Genomic DNA, 20,914 nt, shown 5'->3' with positions numbered 1-20,914 from the left:
CTAATTACAAGTAGTACTGCAATTACTAAACCAAAAAACGATATTTTAAGCACTGAAACACGAATTTCAGAATTTCCACGAAGTTTGAAACACTCAACCTTCTTTCTCACAGCAAATAACCCTATACAGGTTCTCCAGGTTGAAGTATCTACTCCCATGTTGTCACGGATGACTGGCTTCTGGAGCGATGTTAACACACGTGTTGCACACTAAGGATGCTATAATATCACAAACATCCAAAGTTTGGTAGCCTCTAACTTACATACAGCACAACAGAAAGACACAGAATAACACACATCGAAAGTACCTTAGCGTTGGATACCATGGTCATGGTACGACTTGTTTTGAATGAATAAGAATGAAGGCTTGAAACTTTAAATTTTTTTGAAAGCCTTATTTCAAAAAAAAAAAAAAAAAAAAAACCGTTTAGATAAGTATCATATCTAGTTACTTATATGGTTTGTAATGGATGTATAAATTACTTTGCTGTTTACAGCACTTCGATATCTCAAATCGTTCAGGAGATACGATAAACATTGCTGAAGTTTGCAACTCTGCTTAAATCAAGTAATTGCGAGAACTTGTTGTAATTCAATTACTAAAACTATTGTTGTAATGCTATAAAAGACGAAGAAAACAACAATAATTTTAAATATTTTCCACAGATAGGCCATTTTCAGCAGTTCAGTATGTATATATTTAAATATATTTACAGTTCTAAAAAAAAATTCTTCAGATGCAAAGCTCTTTTGAGTCTTACATGTAAAACTGAAATTTTTGAATTACGATAGTCTTGCTTTGGTAGTTAGATAGATTCAATACTATAATTTCCTTATGAATAAAAGAACGAGTAGTAAGTCATCAAAATTAATGCTAAAAGTTAAGAAAAAAGGCTATTAGAACTAGGCAAATTCATTCTAATGAAACAATGAATATAATTAAGAGAGTGAATGTTGGAAGCATCCTATTAGAAATTCATAGTGCTTTATTTTTATAGTGGCGTTTCAGAATATTGACAGTTTATTCTAATAATGAAATGTTTCTGTGCTAAAGTACTGGACAAGGTAATAGCGAAAATTACAGAAGTCTTAGAAAGCTAATCAGCAGCTGTTGTTAATTGCACCTGCCCTAAGACGTAAATAAACATTAAATTGTCGGTTGTACTTGGGTTTGAAATTCTGCTCTGTCCTCTTTATTCGCTTGACTTTGCTCATTCGTTGTCTCTTTTTACGTTTCTAAAGATAAATTAATCGATACAGGTCCACATGTTTCTGACAGAAAAGAACTTCTGTGTGAAGTAAAATCTTGACGTTTCTGCTCAAAATATGAAATTGCTCTAAACAGCTGGAAACAATTTTCAACTTACCAACTGAAACATTCCCGCGATACAGAAAGTACAGGGAGAACATAAAATGAGTCACTCTCGAGTGTTCATAGAAAATTTACCATTCACGTAACAATTAGGATCTAAGCATATTACTGTAAGACAGATGATATCTACAGCACAGCTATATTGTTTCGTTGCTTCCATTTCAGTAAATAAAACACTAATTTTATCCTTCGAATCTTCTATAACAGAAACCCAAACTGGAACCATTATCCTTGTAATTCTATAAAAATAGTCAGAGTGTTGCATACAGTGACCATGACGTTTTGAAGAACCAAGAAAAATCCACGGTTTTGAAAGATCACATTAAAAAAGTCAAGAATAATTATGACGACATGGTACCTAATCTGAAAGGAACGAGAATCTTGAAATCTTTTAGCTCAGCCAGTTTTCAGCAGACTAAGATAACTTTTGCAATAGTGCTAGGAAAACAACAAAATTATTGTAAAATGGCACACTATATAATTTTACAGCTTAAGGAACTATTGAGTTCTTGCAGAAGAAAAAGAGCATCATTGAATTTTATCGTTGAATTTGTTTTATAACTTCTATAAATTATCATGGATTGCATTCATTTCCCCAAATAGAAAAATCTTCCATGGATAAGTGAGGTCGCAAAGTTTGCATCCTGAAAATAACCATAAATGTTCATACATGTAATTTTAAGAGCAGCAGATTATTATTATTATTATTATTATTATAATTATTATTATGAAACTTCTAAATTATGCTATGCATAAGTGTCTGAGTCTCATAGAACTGCTATCTCTGTCCGTCCGTGTATCGACAGGTATCAGAGCAAAAACAGTAAGATATGTCTAGAAACGTCTTTTGGCAATCGATTCAGCGTCCCAAGAATAGATTCAATCTCTTCCGTTAACCTTTTATTCGAAACGGAAGTGGTTTAAATTAACCATTTCCGGTTTCAACGTTTATCGCTGTAGAAGAAAAACGGTAATAGATAGAGACAAGCGTTTTTTATTTTATTTATTTTATTTTATTTTATTTTATTTTTTTTGTAATCGTTCAAGAGAACATATTGCCAGCAACCACAATACTCTACCAAATCTGAAATTGGTTGAAATTTACTCTACTTCCGGTTTCAACACTGATTTCCATAGAGTAAAAAACGGGAAATTGTATCGAGAAGATGTTCCTACAATCCAATAAGCATCCAATAATATGTTCGAACTTCTCCGTTAACCATCTATTCAAACTTGAAGTGGTTAACCCTCTATTCAAACCGGAAATAGTATAAATCAACTATCTCCGGTTTTGGGGTTGATCCTCATAAAACAGGGACGGGGTAATACTAGACCACTTGGGGAGACTTGTTCCTCTGAGCCCTATTCAGAAAGTAACAAGGTAATATCTAGCTACCTTTCCTCCTTTGCGGACAGATTGCTTTTGCGATCGTGGCCATAGATAACGTTAACCCTCAATGATATGCATCAAGTAAGATGGACGAGAAAAGTTACGTTTCATATTCAATCAATGGCTTGATTAAAAAAAAAAAAAAAAGTAGTAGTATATGTATGTGCTTATATTAAACGCTTGAAGCGATACAAAAATGTTTTGTTACTTTACTATGCTACAAAATTAAAAAAAGAAAAAAAGCTATTATTTTCATGATTATGAGTATTGACTAAGCTATTGGGAAATACAAACCCTATTTGAAAGGTAGAATTTCACTGATAAGGCGTTTCTATGAGTGATTTAAAGCAATAAATAGTGTAGCGAATATTGCATAGAAAATATAGGTGTAAGAATTTTAAATTATAGAATGAGGAATCAATTGATATTAGTAACATTAAATTCAAAATTTGAATTATTAAAGAGAGCTACAAAATCTTGTGATTTACACTGAGGTGAAAACAAACTCACAGAGTGAACTCGTAACTTTATGCAAGAATATATCTGCAAACCTGTTATATTATTGTTTATTTATCTCTATTATATTTAATCAATATGATAAAATCATATACTTTAGCTTGGTGGGCGAAAAATACGCATAAATTTGACTAACGCCTTTAAAGTAAACTTCAATTTTGTTCTTTTTAAAATTGTATTTTAGGAAATTGACTATTTTTATTTGAATTTTGATTTTAAGAAAATTGTGATTTTAACATATTTGTATATTTTAACTCGGATTTCTCTATTTTTTCGTGTGATATGATGATGTCGCTTATAGTAGTTCTTCTTAATGAACATTTACGGCAAGTTTTGATTTTTTAAAGATCGGTTTCCAATGTGCGGAGAGAAGAGGTGTAACATATATCGTCCCTTTGTTTGCAAAGTCTCGTATCTCAAAAAATCGATTTTTGAGTTAAGACCAGCCCAAATTCCCCTTTAGGAGCTCTATAATTCCCTTTAACAGCCGTATCCAAATTCCTAAATATAACTGTAGAATAAGCAGTTTGATGTACGTCGTATCTCAATTGTAGAGAATGAAATTTTTCTCGAACTGTCGTTACTCAAGATTCGACAGTTTGCAAGAAAAATTAAGGTAAGTTGCTATTGTTCGCACAGAGTCGTATCTCAAACTACTTTCTATTTGTGTGTGTGTGTTCACCTTAATGCGTAATTTGTTTTAATATATTGTTTAAGCAAGCAGAAAATATTTTTGTGCCTTCACAACTGGCCCCTGTGATCAATCTGGCTTGTAGAAAGCAGCCTTTTGTGGTACCATCGTTTATTTAGTATTTTTTATAACTTAGTCTATCAGAGATGAATACAGCAACTTAGATGTACACTCATGTCCAAAATTATTGTCGCATGTCTATAAATATGTTGTTGTAGGAATATAATTTAATAACGAATTTGTCCGGTATTTCTTATAATGTTAGTATGTGTATAATCGGCAAAGACATTTATGTTGTAAATTTCATGTCAAAGGAGCAGTAAATAAGAACAATAAAACGAAAATAAAACTTTCTTGTTCATTTAGCAACATTTTATTTTACTCGTTCTAATTTTCGTATTTGTAATTCTTTTCCTATGAAATTTACCACAAATATACATTTAGCGATTATACACATAGTATCAGTATTAAAAGTACCCTGCAAAATCATTATCAAATTATATTCTTACAAAAAGACAGTTATAGATATGCGACAATCATTTTGGACATGAGTGGTACATAAATGGACAAATTTATAGTTTTCCAATTTCAATTTGGCATTATTCTTATATCCCAAGAACTATGCACAGTGACGTAATTCATTGTTAAAACAAACATTATTTTTACAAAGTGACGTACCGTATCTCAAATAACATACTTTTTATGTCTTAATATTATAATATTATATTATTTGAACATGTGGTATTAACGAATGTACTTTTGGCTTCATTGTGTCAAAAATTTAAAATATTTGTTAGTCGGGAGGCAGAATCTGGAAAAGTCACCAAAATAAGAAGTAGGATCAACCCGAGAGAGTAAAAGCAACCGGAGGTCCTAAATCATTAAGTCCACTATCCTGATCATTTCTAGACCGCCGGTCACTTGATGCGAGCGGAAGGTCCCCCCGTACACCCCTCCCCCTCTACTGAAGCTAAAAAATGAACGTTTCAAATAAAAGGCCATATCTCCAAAAATAATCAAGATATTAATGAATTTCTTTTTTCAGGTTTTATCTCTAAGGTGTGCTTTACGATTTTGTCTATTCATGCTTTGGATAGACTCAACGGGTTTTCGGAAAATTCAACTTGAACATTATAAACTGACATACTTTGTCCATAATATTTTCTTTTTTGCCCTGTATCTCCCCAATGAGTTGAGATATGGAAAAAACATCCCTATTTAAGTTTGTAGAGCATTAAATTATCTTTCCAACGGTACCAATATTGTAAGGTTTACTTCCAAAAATAGCCATACAGCGAGGTAAGTTTGAAGGAAAGTGCACTTTGATTCGAATGCAGATGCTCCGAATGGCACCACTGAATTTCAGATCACGTCAGTCAATAAAGGTGTTTTTTTTTTTTTTTTGAGACAAAAGCTGATTTTTTCCCCAATATTTGAAGAACAGTTCTCGTCCTTCTCCCTTGAGCTCTCCTGCATTGACATGATCATTTCTAGATCTCCGGTCACTTGATACGACCGTGTGTTAAGAATCACAAAATTTTGAGATAAGTAGATATCCTCATGCACTCTACTGAAGCCTGCACACACTTGCAATTGTTTGTGTCCCAGCATGTTTACATGTACAAGACTTTAACTCTGGGAAACTTTTAGCCATAGACTCCTGAGTGAACCATTTGGGCACCAATTTTCCATTCGTAGTTTGTCAACCAAAATGTTCGAGTTGAAGGAAGTGAATATTCGAGTCGGTGGCCTGCCGCTAAATGTATGTTTGAAGGTGTGCTCATTTGATGTGAAGCATTAGAGCACACTTTATTACTGGAAGATGGTGTGCTTTTGTGACCGGCCAAATCAACGCAGACAGCACTGATCGAAGATTTTTGGGAATCGGTGTAGAGAATCATCACAAATTTTCCTGCGCATGCTATCGTCTCATCATCCACATTACCAGATCCTAAATTACTTAGCAAGTATGATTTTTTACAATATGCATTATAAACTTCAGTTTGCCAATGTCTGCGAACTAACTCGTGGTGATTTGGAGGATATTTTTGTAAAATGTGTTCTGAACTTTCTAAACAGGGCGTGCTCACGAATTCAACCATTACAGTCCATGTTCTAAAGGAGATACAATATTTAGTCGAACAGCAAGTATTTACAGAGAGATCAGGAGAAATATTGAAGGTCGAAATTATCCGCTTCCTCAACATTGGAAATATTTTATTGATTTGCCTGAACACAAATCTGACCTCGCAGCATTTCTTTCTTTAGATCTGATTAGGTTCTGTAGGCAAACATTGAAAGACGAACAGTTGGTTATCACATTGGGTGGATTTACAGACTTACTTCACGTAGAGTCATAACAGGGAGGAGATCTACCGCTTCTGAAATATAATCATGAATAGGCTGATACGAGGATAATACTTCACGCATACCACACTTTCACCTGTGGCTATAAGCAGCTGCTCATTGACTCCAGAGACACCGATGTTCTTGTTCTCCTTATAGATTTTTTTTAAAACAATTAAGGCAGAAGAATATGGATGTCTATTAGAACAGCAACAAAATTACAATTTGTTCCAATGCACACAACTTTGAATGAACTCAACGATGAAATGCCATTCCTTGCCAGCGTTCCATGTACTTACTGGAAGCGACACCACGAGTCATTCGCAGGAATTGGAAAAAAGAAAACATGGAATGTATATTGTAAAAAATCACACTTGCTAAGTAATTTAGGATCTGGTAATGTGGGATGATGAGACGATAGCATGCGCAGAAGAATTTGCGATGAATCTCTACATCGATTCCCAAAAAATCTTGATCAATGCTGTCTGTACTGATTTGGCCGGTCACAAAAAAGCAGACCATCTTCTAGCAATGAAGTGTGCTCTAATGCTTCACACCAAGTGAGCTCATCTTCAAACATACATTTAGCGGCACGCTAGTTACTCGAATATTGACTTCCTTCAACTCGAATATTTTGGTTGGCAAACTACGAATGGAAAATTGGTGCACAAATGGAAAAAACAGGTGTCTATGGCTAAAAGTTTCCCAGAGTTAAAGTCTTGCACATGTAAACTTAGGTGGGACACAAACAATTTCAAGTGTGTGCAGGCTTCAGTGGAGAGCATGAAAACCTGTAGCTGTAATGGTAACAAGTGTTATAAATTACTTATAAACGCTTATGTACCAGAAAATGATTCATCTGATTAGGATTTAAAAGTCTAAAGAAACATGTAATTTTGCGCAGATTTGATATTATAATGTAGATTATAACATTTTTTAAAGTGTCCATTGAGAAAATACAGACCATTCTTGATTTTAGAAATACCCTTCAGGTCTACAAACCATGTTATCAATTAACCTATATATCACCTGTATATGGTGTTTGACCTCACTTAAGACATCTTTACATATGTTCTAACCTTATTCACATTTTCTGCTTTTTCATTGTGGTAAGATAAACAATATTGTTAAAGAAATAAGAAATTATTTTCAAAGACCGATGGAAATACTGCACACAAATAGAGTTAAAAATCTGAATCAACCTGAATATGAACTGTAAATGGATTTTCACACTACAAAAATATCTCTACTTATCTCAAAATTTTGTGATCCTTAACACAGGGTCGTATCAAGCGACCGGAGATCTAGAAATGATCATGACAGTGCAGGAGAACTCAAGGGAGAAGGATGAGAACTGTTCTTCAAATATTGGGAAAAAATCAGCTTTTATCTCGGAAACAAAACCTTTATTGACTGACGTAATCTGAAATTCAGTGGTGCCATTCGGAGCATCAGCATTCGAATCGAAGTGCACTTTCCTTTGAACTTACCTTGCTGTACGGCTATTTTTGGAAGTAAACCTAACAATATTGGTACCGTTAGAAAGATAATTTAATGCTCTACAAACTTAATTCGGGATATTTTTCCATATCTCAACTCATTGAGGAGATACAGAGCAATATATATATATACTTAAGACGCATGTGCTCTGCACTCATATCGACAAGCTGTACATAATTACGACGACCTTCTATTTCTGTTGATAACCAAATAGTGCAATATTTGATCTTTAGGAGCATGACAGACCTCTCAAGTGACATTTGACGCAATTTTTGTTTTCATCCAGCAAAGCAGCTTATAATAGGTGACTCATATCTGCTTCCTTTTCTTGCGTCACATATATGCTACAATGCGCGGAACACGGCTCTTAATCTGCTTAGTTGACAATTGTTTTATAATTTCATTACTAGTATTAGTTCACTTTTTGACTTATTGTATCTACTGATTTTTAAAAAGTGCTGTTAGCAGCACTCGAAATAAATTATTATTATTATTATTATTATTATTATTATTATTATTATTATTATTATTATTATTATTAGCAGTAGTAGTAGTAGTAGTAGTAGTAGTAGTAGTAGTAGTAGTAGTAGTAGTATTGCCTCATTTTATGTTTTGCGCATTGTTCTCTTCTTATGGGATATCAACACTATTCGTGCTATTTTGACAGCAATTATTTTTATCTGAGTCTTACTCAGAAGACTCTTTCGAAAAAAAAAAAAAACTCTATACACCTATATCCTGCGCGAATTTTCGGAGCGTCAGCAACCAAGCATCCTCTGATTTTACCAAGCATCCTTAAACTAATAAATCGTATAATGTTCAGATATGTATAAAGTAAATTGTGAGGTCCCCGGTATGTAATTGCAGCCATTTTTCGTCTCCTTCCGCCCCCTCCCACAAACCAAAGAGTTTATTTGCAAATATCGTTTCTGTACGTTCATCATATCGCGTTAATGACCAGTATGCTTTTCCCCAAAAAAGTTTCTTCGCGGGGAGATCAACATGCGAGGAACTGCACTGGGAAACTATTTGCAAAAGGATATACATTGCATAAGAGTTTCATGTAATTGTATGCAATACATCCACATTTAATTTATTTTTGGTCGGGGTGGGGTAGATTGGTGAACTCTGGGGAGGAAGAAACACTAATGACGATTATTGCTTTTGAATTTTAGCTTTTTTTTATTAGTTGCGAGAATGAGTTTTCATTCAAGTAGTGGCATACAATTCCCGCCATGAATCCACTTCTAATTTCTTTGCTAACTTCTTTCTGATTTGCTACAACTGCTGATAAACATATAGACTCTTCACTTCCCTTGTGCTGCTACCATAGCTTCCGTGTTCTTGACTAACGTGATTCTTGTCATGGAAAATTTGTCTTCCTCTTTACGTTTACATTCATTCTTTGCATGTTGTTAAAATAACGTTTTTATTTTCTTGTACCAATTTCACATTATTTTCTTCCATGTTTATAGCAAACAGCTGCTTATTATAATTTTAAACCAGTTGTATATACATACGAGAGTTTTCATGATGGGTTTACAAGTAATCCGTTTTTTAGACAATGTTTTAAGTTATTTTTCTTGACTGACAAGTAGAAACTACCATTAAGAGAAAAAGAACTATGTCATTAAAGAAACTGTGCTATTTTTGTTGTTACAATCCTCGAACATGGAAGCTGGAGACTTCTACTGTATACAAGAGAAGATTGTAAAAGAAAAAAAATAATGCCGTTTTCTTAATATTTTATAAAAAAATCTTATGCAGCATCTCCAACTTACGTAATGTTGTCAATCGTTATCATCGTAATTTAAAACTGTACACCACAGGCAATTTTTCACATGCTGAAAACATTTCCAAACCATACAGTTATCACACAAAACATGAACAAAAATAATTTTGGATTGCCCGACTTATGAATTTTCTTTTTGTGCAATGCACATAAATAACAAAGAAGAGAAAACTTTGAAACGTAATAAATATAAATTTTAAAAACAATAACAGCTGTCAGTTTTTGTAATAGGTGAGAGACTACAAAACAAAACGTCAGGATTAATTCTAGAGTTTTGTAGAAGAACATTTTTTTTTAAAATATGATTTTAAAGCAAACACATTTTCCAGGAAATTTTTAAAAGCAGAAAAAAACGACATGAACAGGGGAAAGGCATTCTATTTTCCAACATAACAGGTTGAAGAAAACAACACTCGGAGGTATTTCAATATGTGCTTGATTTAAACGTATATGAGAAATGGCTTAAAATCAATAATTTGATTTCTGTTAATCTTCTTTATCCACTGATATGCTTCAACAGTATTATTAACAATATTTTTTTTTTAAATATATTTATCTAACATTTGTTTCTATAAATTTTCATGCACTGAATGGAGTTCCATTAATATGAAACCCTTCCCCAGATATGTGAAAATGCAGCTTTACGCCCTCAGAATAACCACAAATGTTAATTTTAAGTACAGCAAATTATATTATTATTGAGTTGAGTTGAGTTGATTTTGAGTTTAACGTCCCTTTCAGCAGCGAGGCTATGTGAGACCGGACCTACTGATTAACGTGGAATTCGAATCACATAAGATCTCGCCGAGAATCGAACCCAGGTCTCCCACGTAAAAGGCGCGTACGCTAACCGCCTAGCCACGAAGAGCTCGATATTATTATTATTATTATTATTATTATTATTATTATTATTATTACTATTATTATTATTATTATTATTATTATTATTATTATTATTATTATTATTATTATTATTACAAAATAATGACTAAATAAAGTTCCTTGAACATACACAAATAGTATCCATTCCATTGCAATGAATTATAAACCCTACCAATTGAATTTAGTTTCCCTGAATTAAATTTTAAACTTCCCCATTTTTTTTCTTCGGATTTGAAAGCGGTAGATACATCCCACTTCATGGGAATCATGAGATAATATCAGCACTCGGATATTATCATAAGATACTATCGACAAATCCTTTTCCAGCACCCGGAAATGAAAGATTCTCCCAATTTCATGGAATCTGTCACTCAAAAGCTTTGGCACTTCGCTGTAAATTTCCCAAATAAATTTAAATGTTATTTTCCCAAGCTTTAAATATAGTTAAATTACTTTCTTGTGTTCAGAAACGGTACATTCATTGCATTCATTTAACTCATTAGGCAAAATTATCAATCTTCAGGTAATGAATTATTGCAATTAGCATATAAATGAATATTTCTACACTTAGTACTGAACTAACTAAATCTTTTCATTGAGCGATTCCCATAACGTTTAACTCACACCATATCATAAAAATCGTTGGCACACTTCCTGGAAATGAACTTCTCCAAATTACACAATATACAAAATTTTTAAAAGCCCAGATATGCTAAAGTCGCTTTGTAATTTCTAAAATAGACGATTCATCCAATTCGCTGAAAACTAATAACAAAAGTAAGCTGATTGACTTTCTTCAGGTATTCCCACGGTATAATTAGGGTTTGCAAATTCTTTTTAAAGACAATAAAGAAATACTACTACTATAAATTAATAAATAATGCTTTGTTTTTGAACACTTTATTACCCAAGAAGTGAGTTTCGATTCGCAGTGTGAAACTATGGTAGACTTTCAAAATATGCACATTCAATACTCCAACTTTAAGTAGCACATCTATAACTACAAATTGCAACAGAGGTCAAAGATAGAACTTGTTTCCCGAATGCTGAATCCATAAATAAAAGTTGCTATACTCGCTATATTTTACTGTTTTGGCTCTATTGAGCTTAATATTGAAACTGAAAGTGAGAATTGATGTTCATGACTTCCTGTTGCAATAAAGTAATAAATCAGAGGTGAAACATATTTTATAGTAAAGAATCCACCTCTAAAAACTGTTTGTCACAGTCTATTTCTATTTCATCCATTATGCGATCAGTGCTGTAGCTGAAAAATCTTAGATTTTCACCACTTCTCGTTTCAACAGATACATAAGAGTGGAGACAAAATGTATTCTTGGGGCGCTCAATATCTGTCAGAAAACCGTTTTTCAAAATCTCTTACTGTTTCTGCTTTATAGAAATCAATATTGAAACCGGAGATACTATTAAATTTCAACTACTTATGGTTCCGTAGAGTATTTCGAATGGTGATGATGTGTTCTCCTGAGACGATGAATACATTGCAAAAGAATCGCTTGTCCTATCAATTACCACTTCAGCTCTATGGGGATCAACGTTGAAACAGGAAATGGCTGATTTCTATCATTTCCGTTTTGAATAGGAGCTTAACGGAGGAGATGGAATATATTATATTCTTTGGACACTGGATCAATTACAAAGAAACGTTTCTCAATATTTCTTTTCAATTTCTGTTCTAAGGGAATCAGTGTTGAAACCGGAAATAGTTGATTTGTACTATTTCTGGTTTAAGCAGAGCGTTAATGAAAGAGATGATCATATTCTTGGAACGCTGAATTGATTGTAAATATATAAAGAAATAAATAAAAATAAAATAATAATAATAAAAAAAAACACTCTTCTTGATATCTCTTACCGTTTTTGCTCTATGAAAATTAATTTTGAAACCGAATATACTAGTAAATTTCTATCATTTCCCCGTTTTCCGTAGTGTATTACGGGTAGCGATATGGCGTACTCTTAAGACGGTGAATTGATTGCAAAGAACCGGTTATCACTATCTGTAACCGCTTCTGTTTTATGGGAATCAACTTTTACACCGGAATCAAATTTTTGATTTGAATTGAGAACTGACGGAGGAGATAACATTTTTTTGACGCTCAATGGATTACAAAAGATGAAAAACGCTTTTCTATGTATTCCATTGTTTTTCTCTATGGAAATCAGTGTTGAAATCGGAATTAGTAGTAAATTTAGACTATTTTCGATTTTGGTAAAGTGTCCTGGGTGGTGACAGTGTGTTCTCATGAGACACTGAATCGACTGCAAAAATTCACTTGTCGCTATGTATGACCGTTTGTGCTCTATGGCGAAAAGCGTTGAAAATGGAAATTGTTAATTTAAACAAGTTTCGTTTCGAATAGAAGGTTAAGGGAGGAGGTAGAACCTATTTTTGGGACGGTAAATTAATTGTTGTAAACCGTTTCTCGATATCTCTCACCGCATTTGCTCTCAACAGAGAAAGAAATGGACGGAATAGCCACTCTATAGGAGTTACGACACTTAGGCTTAGAATACCTTGAAAGTTTAAAACTAACTAACACCATGATTTATGGAACCCCAAAAGTCCAATGCTGCATTCACAATAGCTCTCCATTGACTTATGCCTTTAGCCAACTGGACCCATTTCCATTTTGTTTTCTTATTTCTGTGAGATTCATCTTAATATTATCCTCTCATTTGTGCCTAGCTCTTCCCAATGGTCTTTTTCCGATTGGGTTTCTACTTAAACTTTTGAAAGTGTTCCTATTTTCTTTCATTCTGGCTACATGACCTACCATCCTGAACATATTAGCTTTAATGAGTTTAACAATGTTAGTTAAGCGGTACAAGTTACGTAGTTCCTCGTTATGCCGCTATCCTCCATTTCCGATCCCCCTCCTCTTGGATCCAAATATTGGCCCATTACTTTATTTTCAAATAATTTCAGTTTGCTTTCTTTTGGTGAAATAGGCCTATATCTTGCTTATACCTTTCAATATATATCTTTCTGGTGTAAGTTTGTAGTATTTTTCAAAATTTCAAACAATTTAATACGCAGTGAGACGTGTTATCAATTGATAGTACTGGAATTTCGAGAATTTCACAAAATTGATATTCCTTTTGTTTGTAAATCATACACAATTTACAAAATGTTATAACAGACTTGCAATGATAAGCTTAAACAAATAAGCGTATGTATAAATGCAAAAGCTTTTCATGTATACGCATGTTTGAATTTCAAATAACGATGGTACTTGGCAAAGAAACAACACAGTTTATTTAAAGTGTCGGACCCGAGATGAATCCTTCTTTATGTCATCAAATTATGACGAAACTTCACCGGAAAATTACAAAATACACAGAGAAACAACATTTGAAATTGTTACCTTCCCCACGAACTCAATAACTCATACTTTCTATTTGAAAATAGTTGTTGTTTATCAAGAAAAATAATGGAGAGACAGGTTAAACCAAACAAAGTAAACATCGTTTCGTGTTGCCAATGCAATCGGTGACAAAAATGTAACATATTTTCGTGCTGCCCTACACTATAGTGATATGGATTCAGCGTCCATCTGGTATCTTAAAACTCTATTCAAACCAAAATGGTGGAAATCAAGCATTTTTGCTTTAATGTTGACTATCATACATAATAAACGGTAATAAATAGCGAAATGCGTTTTTTTTAACAATGGATTCAGCGTCCCAAAAATATATTCTATCTTTACGCTTATTCATTTACTAAATGAGGGGGTGTTATGAAATCTTTTATAAAGGGCAGAATTTCATGAACGTAAATACATGTTTTTAAAATCTGTTTATTATCATTATTAGCATCATTATTATTATTATTATTATTATTATTATTATTATTATTATTATTATTATTATTATTATTATTATTAATAATAATAATAATAATAATAATATGCGGATGTTACTGGTCATCATGCTGCTTAGTTACTGTATTATATTGTATTTTACATGGAATAAATATTTTTGTATTTTATATAATATTTAGAACCTTGTTTACATCTATTCTGGTCCTTGCTTTACGACAGCAAAACATATGAATGTTCAGCATAATCAGTTTTCATTCTTAAATAAAGACAATGAGACGAATGTAATAATTCACGCGCATATTTAAGATTTGGAGGAATATCTAACGAATTATTCATTGCAAATTCCTGAACCGAAATAAGCACTATTAGACACTATGCTGTAAAAGCAGTCATTAGCTAATTCGGTAGTGCTCTGACTTTCAAACTCTCAAGTTATGAGTTCGAGTTTAGCAGAATTTTCAACGAACTTAAAAAGTTCGTTACTGAATTCTCCATCTCTCTCTCTCTCTCTCTCTCTCTCTGTGTGTGTGTGCGTGTATCTCTTATTTGTGAATTTTTAAATTTTGAGCCCTCCATTCGATAGGGCATCAAAAACTATCTTAAAGAAGTGAAGAACTTTTCGCGTCACCCTTACCGTTCCCGAGATATTGACGAAAAAACTTCCAATTTCGGGAGATTTAAGGAGTCATATTTCAGAAACAGTAAGTAATAGAGACATGACATTTCGCGATTTTTTAAAACAAATTTAAGCCCTCCATTTTGAGCACGTCTTTGTAAAAGAACACATCGTAGAACGTTTTAACAGTACTCTTAAAGGAAACTGAAAATATGGGACCTACCGTACTCGGGTCAAGACTTCACTTAGGAACTTATATGTGCCCTATCCAAATATCCAAGTTTCAGAATGCTGAGGAACCTTCGCAACAATTTTTATAGAGGTAGTTGGCGAGTAATTCAAATTATATGCCAGTAGACAAATTCTCTCTATAAAAATTGTTGCGTGAGTACCTTAGAATTTTGAATCATGTATTTTTTTGGACAGCGCACATATTAGTTCCTAAGTGAAGTCTTTACCCAACTACAGTAGGTCCCATATTTTTGGAACTATGGACCTTTAAATATAATTTTTTCTTGTTTTCGGCAGTCTATAACTCCGAAAGGAAGCATTTGTGCACCCAGGTTGGTCTATACTTTTGTCTTATCTTTCTGTCAGGAATCACCTCCTAAACTTTGTCGGTTTTGTTTTGAAACACCCTGTATATTCTCCTTAAATGATAATTTTTGTCTATTAAAATTTGTCTTTGAAAAGAAGGTGACTAACGTTATGATAGGAAGGCTAGAGTTTTTTTTTTTTTTTTTTACTTATTGACATATAGTACTGTAGTAATCAAAATGGGTCTTATGCAGAGTCAGTTTTAGCGTTGTGTTAAGAGCTTGACTAATGCGTTATGCTAACTTTCGTATGTAGGAATATGGAAGTGAAGTTAACAACAATTTATATTGAAAAAGGCCAAACTTGACTTTTTCACAGGGTTGTGCAAACACTGTACGAAAAACCAAGTTAAATGAGTCCTATTACCTCTTATTTTGATTTATCGTATTATATTTGGACAACCGAAAAAAGTGGTTGTAATTTTTCGATATAAATCGTTGTTAACTTCACTTACATGTTACTAAATACGGAAGTTAGCATCAGGCATTGGTCAAGGTCTTAATACAATGCTGAAAGTGACTCTGGATAAGGCCAATATGTTTACTCGCTTTCCTTGTGATTTAATGGCAACTTTCATTTCTCCTCTGTGTTACTATAGCTTAAGATGTAATTTCCGGAATCTTGTACAATATATTCACTGAGAGTTTTACTCCCAAAACACTGCTTATATATAGGATGTTATCAGAGTTTTTTCTTTTCTTATACTTACCACCTTCCAGTGTCTCGGCAACAATTTCTGGGCTAACAGGTCCGGCTCCTTTGGCATTGAAAGCTTGGACAACTATTCCATACTTTGTGAAGCTTTTCAAATTTCTGAAAATCCATTCACCATGCTTACGATCAGAGGGCGACACTGTTGTGTAATTATATGAACCTGGACGACCTTCACTGGAAATAAAGTTAATAGGTTAGAGTAAAAGCAATTTCATTTTTATGCATATGCTAACAGAAGTGTCCGTTCTTTGCACATGAAGATAAAGATAATACGAAAGAATTCAAACAAAAGCAATGAATGCTATGCAGATGATAGGAAGACTTGCTAGGTTGCCTACTTCGTAAGTAATATGCTAATTTTTGCATAAATGTTTGTTCCCTGTTCCTTTTAGAGATGAAAATTAAAAAAAATACTGGTTTCGTACGCGATTAAATCTGGTGAAAATCTGTTTGTGTACAAAGTTTGGTGGCTCTAGGTGACTTTTTCTGTGCGAAACTCTGATTTCACACGCACACAAACACACACATTCTATTATGATTACTATATACAGGATGTTGCGAAACACATGTTATAACAGCTTTGGATGTTATTCTTCAAATACAAATAAAGGCAAAAATTCATGTGAAGAATGCCAAAACTGGCATAGTTTGCAATTAGAAGGCATCCGAAAATCGACGCACCCTATGTGTGAAGCACGATAAGGCAATAAAGAATAAATATTGAAATGTCGGATTAAAAGAAGACAAAGGAAGTCTTACCTGACGAATACAATGGTGTAACATTTGAAACCTAGTTTAAAGTGCGGAAGAAAATTCTCAAAGAAAGTGGGGAATCCCTATGGAAAATACAAGAAACTGAAGATTATGTTCCATATGATGTCAAATGTGCAGCCAATTAAAAACAAACTGACGACGAATGTTTAGATGTCCCAGTACTCCTCGGGCACCGTCCTACACTCAAAAAGTAGAATAATAACACTGCAAAAAATTTTGTCTCACAAAAATCACATTGTGGTACTAAAAGTAAAAGTAACACAATCGTATACATGTTCTGCTACCGCTGGGACACAATTCCAATGGAAAAAACAACGAACAAAATAGGAAAACACGCGTTAAAGAAAGGAACAGGTACATGTTTGAATGCATGAACCCAGAAACGACCTATGCCATCAGAATGTGCTGCGATTGATTTAAAGTAAATAATACAGAAGGTTCCGCTAGAGGCGCTGGAAATGTAGATCAATTGTTATGTTATATCATTGGCGGATACTACGTAGACGTGTAGTCGACTGTTTATCGTCCTGTTTGTTCTTCATGTCGCAGCTTGGAGTTTAGTCTGGTGTGTGTGTGTGTGTGGCTGAATTGCTCCAAGGTGTATCGCAGGTAGAATATGCATTCAGTGTTCTTTCTCGGTTTGCAACAACTACGTTGACACTGAGCGACGTCACGTGGGTGCTAATCAAGCAGTAGTGGTCCATCACTTAGACATAAAGACCCCCTGTTGTTTTTTCAGTTCTCGAACAGGAAAATGGCTGAGTGCTCTACTCACGAGCTTGCTGATACGAATTTCGTTTATGGAGAGGCACACCGAAACAGCCGTGATGTCCGACGTTTGTATGAGGAATGTTTCCAATAACACTTTTTCCAAGGCCTGATGCTTGACTGCGTGAAACTGGCTTTCTACCCCCGTAAAGTAGGAATGTGGAAAATTCCTCACTGTGCCCACTGTGTAATTTGAAGAAGACATGTTGGACGCGATACGGGAGAGTTCTGTTAGCAACACACGTGACATTGCTCGTCCAAGACAAACTCACCATATCAATGTTTTCCGCGTTATTTAGGAGGATGGTTTGCATCCATATAAATTGCAGAAGGTGCACCACATTCTGCCCACGGACTTTCTTCTGTACATCTAATTCTGTGAATAGTACGTGCAACCAACTATTGATATTCCAGATTTTCCAACAAAAGCAACGCTTATCAGGGACGGCATATTCAATAGTCACAATAGCCACGTCTGGAATATGGAAAGTTCGCATGCAGTCATTGTGGGCCAAAATTAACATAGGTTCACAGTGAATATGTGGTGGGGCATAGTAGGTCCTTACATTTTGTCCACTGTTTTTCCTATTGTCTCTACAGAACGTATTGCCTGAACTTTTGGGAAACCTGGAACTAGCAAGTAGGCAACGAAATTGGTTTCAACATGACGGTGCCCGATGCCACATTTATATTGAAGTTAATGACAGACATTTTCAACAACGCGTCTGAGTACACCAGTGTTTCTGAACTCCTATCAGCACCGCACAGTGTCCTCTAGTGCAAGGAGCTACGCAGATGCTGAAGATCTCTGTTACATGCCGGTGATCTGCATGGGAGGAAGTTGTATGCTTCTCCGGGGAATATTTTTCATATGTGCCTTGCCTGGAAATGTTACCTGCATTAGCATACATTTTCTCGACATTCTCCGTCATTATTTCTTTAAGGCTTACCCACATTATTTGGGGAGCTTGGCAAAGGGACAAATAAATAAATATAATAAACGACCAGCAATGCCCTTGGTGTTGCCCCTGGCCCCCTGTACATTCCCAATCTAGGTTATATACTCATTCTTGCCTAACATTAGTCTTAAATGTCATCGAGATAGTCACATAGCTTAGTGACCCCCAAAACCTTGGATTTGACACTAATCTAGGCCATTTGAGACATTTTATTTTTCACTCCTTCTTACCCGCCATATCGAAGGAGGATGAGCTTGATTTGAGTGGTGTCACTATTCATCTCAGAGACGCCAAAAACTATGGATTCGACACTACTCATTTTCGACTAGTTTTACGTCAACCGTTCCCATTCTTCTAGGGGCCTAATGGAGGCTATACGTGGAATTAAACGGCATTGGGAGAGCCACTTTTGATCTTAGGGACCCGGAAAACTATAATTTTGATACTAATAAAAGTATTTTTAAATTTTTTTACACGTTCCCTACTTCTCACACTCCCTAGGAGTGTAAGGATTTTAGCCCGTCTATGGGCTGAACAAGAACTTAAGGGTCTTCGTGACTGTGACAAATAAACTTTGGAATTCCGAAAACTACAGATCCGATACTAATTTCGGTCATTTACAATTATTTTTGCATGTCACCATTTCCCCTCTAGTTATGCTAATGGCGGCTGAACTTAAACCGCATCGGGGGTATCATTATCCATCTCAGCGATTTCGGAAACCATGGATTCGACTTTAATATTGGTCGTTTTCAATCATTTCATATGCTACCCTTCCTAATTCCCCTCTATGTGTGCAGGAGTCTTACTTCTACTAGAGGGTGAACTTGGACATAAAGAGCATCAGTACTGTCGCAGTCACCTGAAAACTATTGAAAACTATTAGGGACACTGAAAACTACTGATTCGACATAAATGTCGGTCATTTTAGTATTTCTGACATCACTATTTTCGCCAGGTGCTAATGGACACTGAAATTTGACTTAGCTTTTGGAGTGTCAGTATTCATCTCAGTGACTCCAAAAACTGTAGACTCCACACTAACATCAGTCGTTCTCAATCACTTTGATATGCTACATTTCCCCTTCCTCCTAGAGGGTTCTTACTCCTACAGAATTCTTCTCCATATTGTAAGTAATATCTGAGTTATGCTGAAACATACAAACATACACACACACATACATCAATATGTATTAGTTATTGCGTCCAAGCCTTCGGCGCGCTGTAAACTATAAGTTAAAATCGTGTTTAATTACGAGCTCGAATGGTTTACACTTAACTTTTTTTTTAATGTTGTCCATCAACTAACTAGTGGTTAGAGAAATATTTATACTGCAATCTAAATTTGGTTACGACCTTTGTCTTAATAATAAACAACAAGGCACATCCATGTTCAGTGTTATTACTATTTAGTTTGAAATAAATAAACTGAAAGTATACAGTTTAAGTTGGAAAACTAAGTTGCCCTAATACGAGATGTGACCAGAAACACCGCAGATGTAGTTACAAAGCTCTATCTATCAACTTTTTATACATTTGAACTAGTAAGCCCTGTAGTCTGAAGCTTTTTGTCAGCCTGTGTCGAGTTTGGACTAGTTGTGACATGTGAATTGGCTTGCAGAAGCAGAAAAATGAGGACGTGTTAAGAATATCTTTCGTGCTGCATGGATTTCATCAATATTAAGCTTTGTTTTAAGCTGCAAAAGGTGGTAAAGAGGCTCACTAAACTATGCATGGCGATGAAGCGGTGACAGTGGAAACCATTTACAAGTAGTATGAGCAATTCAAAGGCGGCAATGATTCCGTTGGGCAACGTTCGATACGTTCTTTGACGTGAAAAACAAACAACAACGTGCAAAAAGTAGCACAAATAATTTGTTCGAACAGGCGAATAGCCAAATTACTAAACATCTTGTATGTGTTTGTGCAAAGTATTTTAACTGCCGATTTACAAATGAGAAGAGTGAGTGCAAAATTCGTTCCCGACTTCTGAATGAATTCGTTCCTGACCGTGAGTTTTTGGCCGAGAAATATTTCTATCTGTTCACATTCGTCGTACTTTCCAAATAAAACACCATACGATTTCTGTCTCTTCCCAAAAATAAAACTGTGCTAGAAGGAAGACGTTTTGACCCCATTCCCAGCATTGAAAA

General features: G+C 34.5%; 1 protein-coding gene across 1 annotated transcript in view; it reads right to left on the bottom strand.

Annotated features, from left to right (window-relative positions):
- Positions 1–20,914, bottom strand: part of LOC145687511 (cell adhesion molecule Dscam1-like) — a 1,370,399-nt gene that overhangs the window by 177,190 nt on the left and 1,172,295 nt on the right. Inside the window, exon 16 of the mRNA XM_081760977.1 lies at positions 16,256–16,434. Within this exon, the coding sequence (XP_081617103.1) occupies positions 16,256–16,434 (179 nt within the window). The remainder of the gene's footprint in view (positions 1–16,255; positions 16,435–20,914) is intronic.

The sequence above is a fragment of the Thermobia domestica genome, chromosome 6, assembly GCF_964235325.1.
Source record: "Thermobia domestica chromosome 6, izTheDome1.hap1.1, whole genome shotgun sequence".
NCBI lineage: Eukaryota > Metazoa > Arthropoda > Insecta > Zygentoma > Lepismatidae > Thermobia > Thermobia domestica.
The sequence above is the reverse complement of the archived record's forward strand: the minus strand, read 5'-3'. Positions and strand labels throughout refer to the sequence as shown.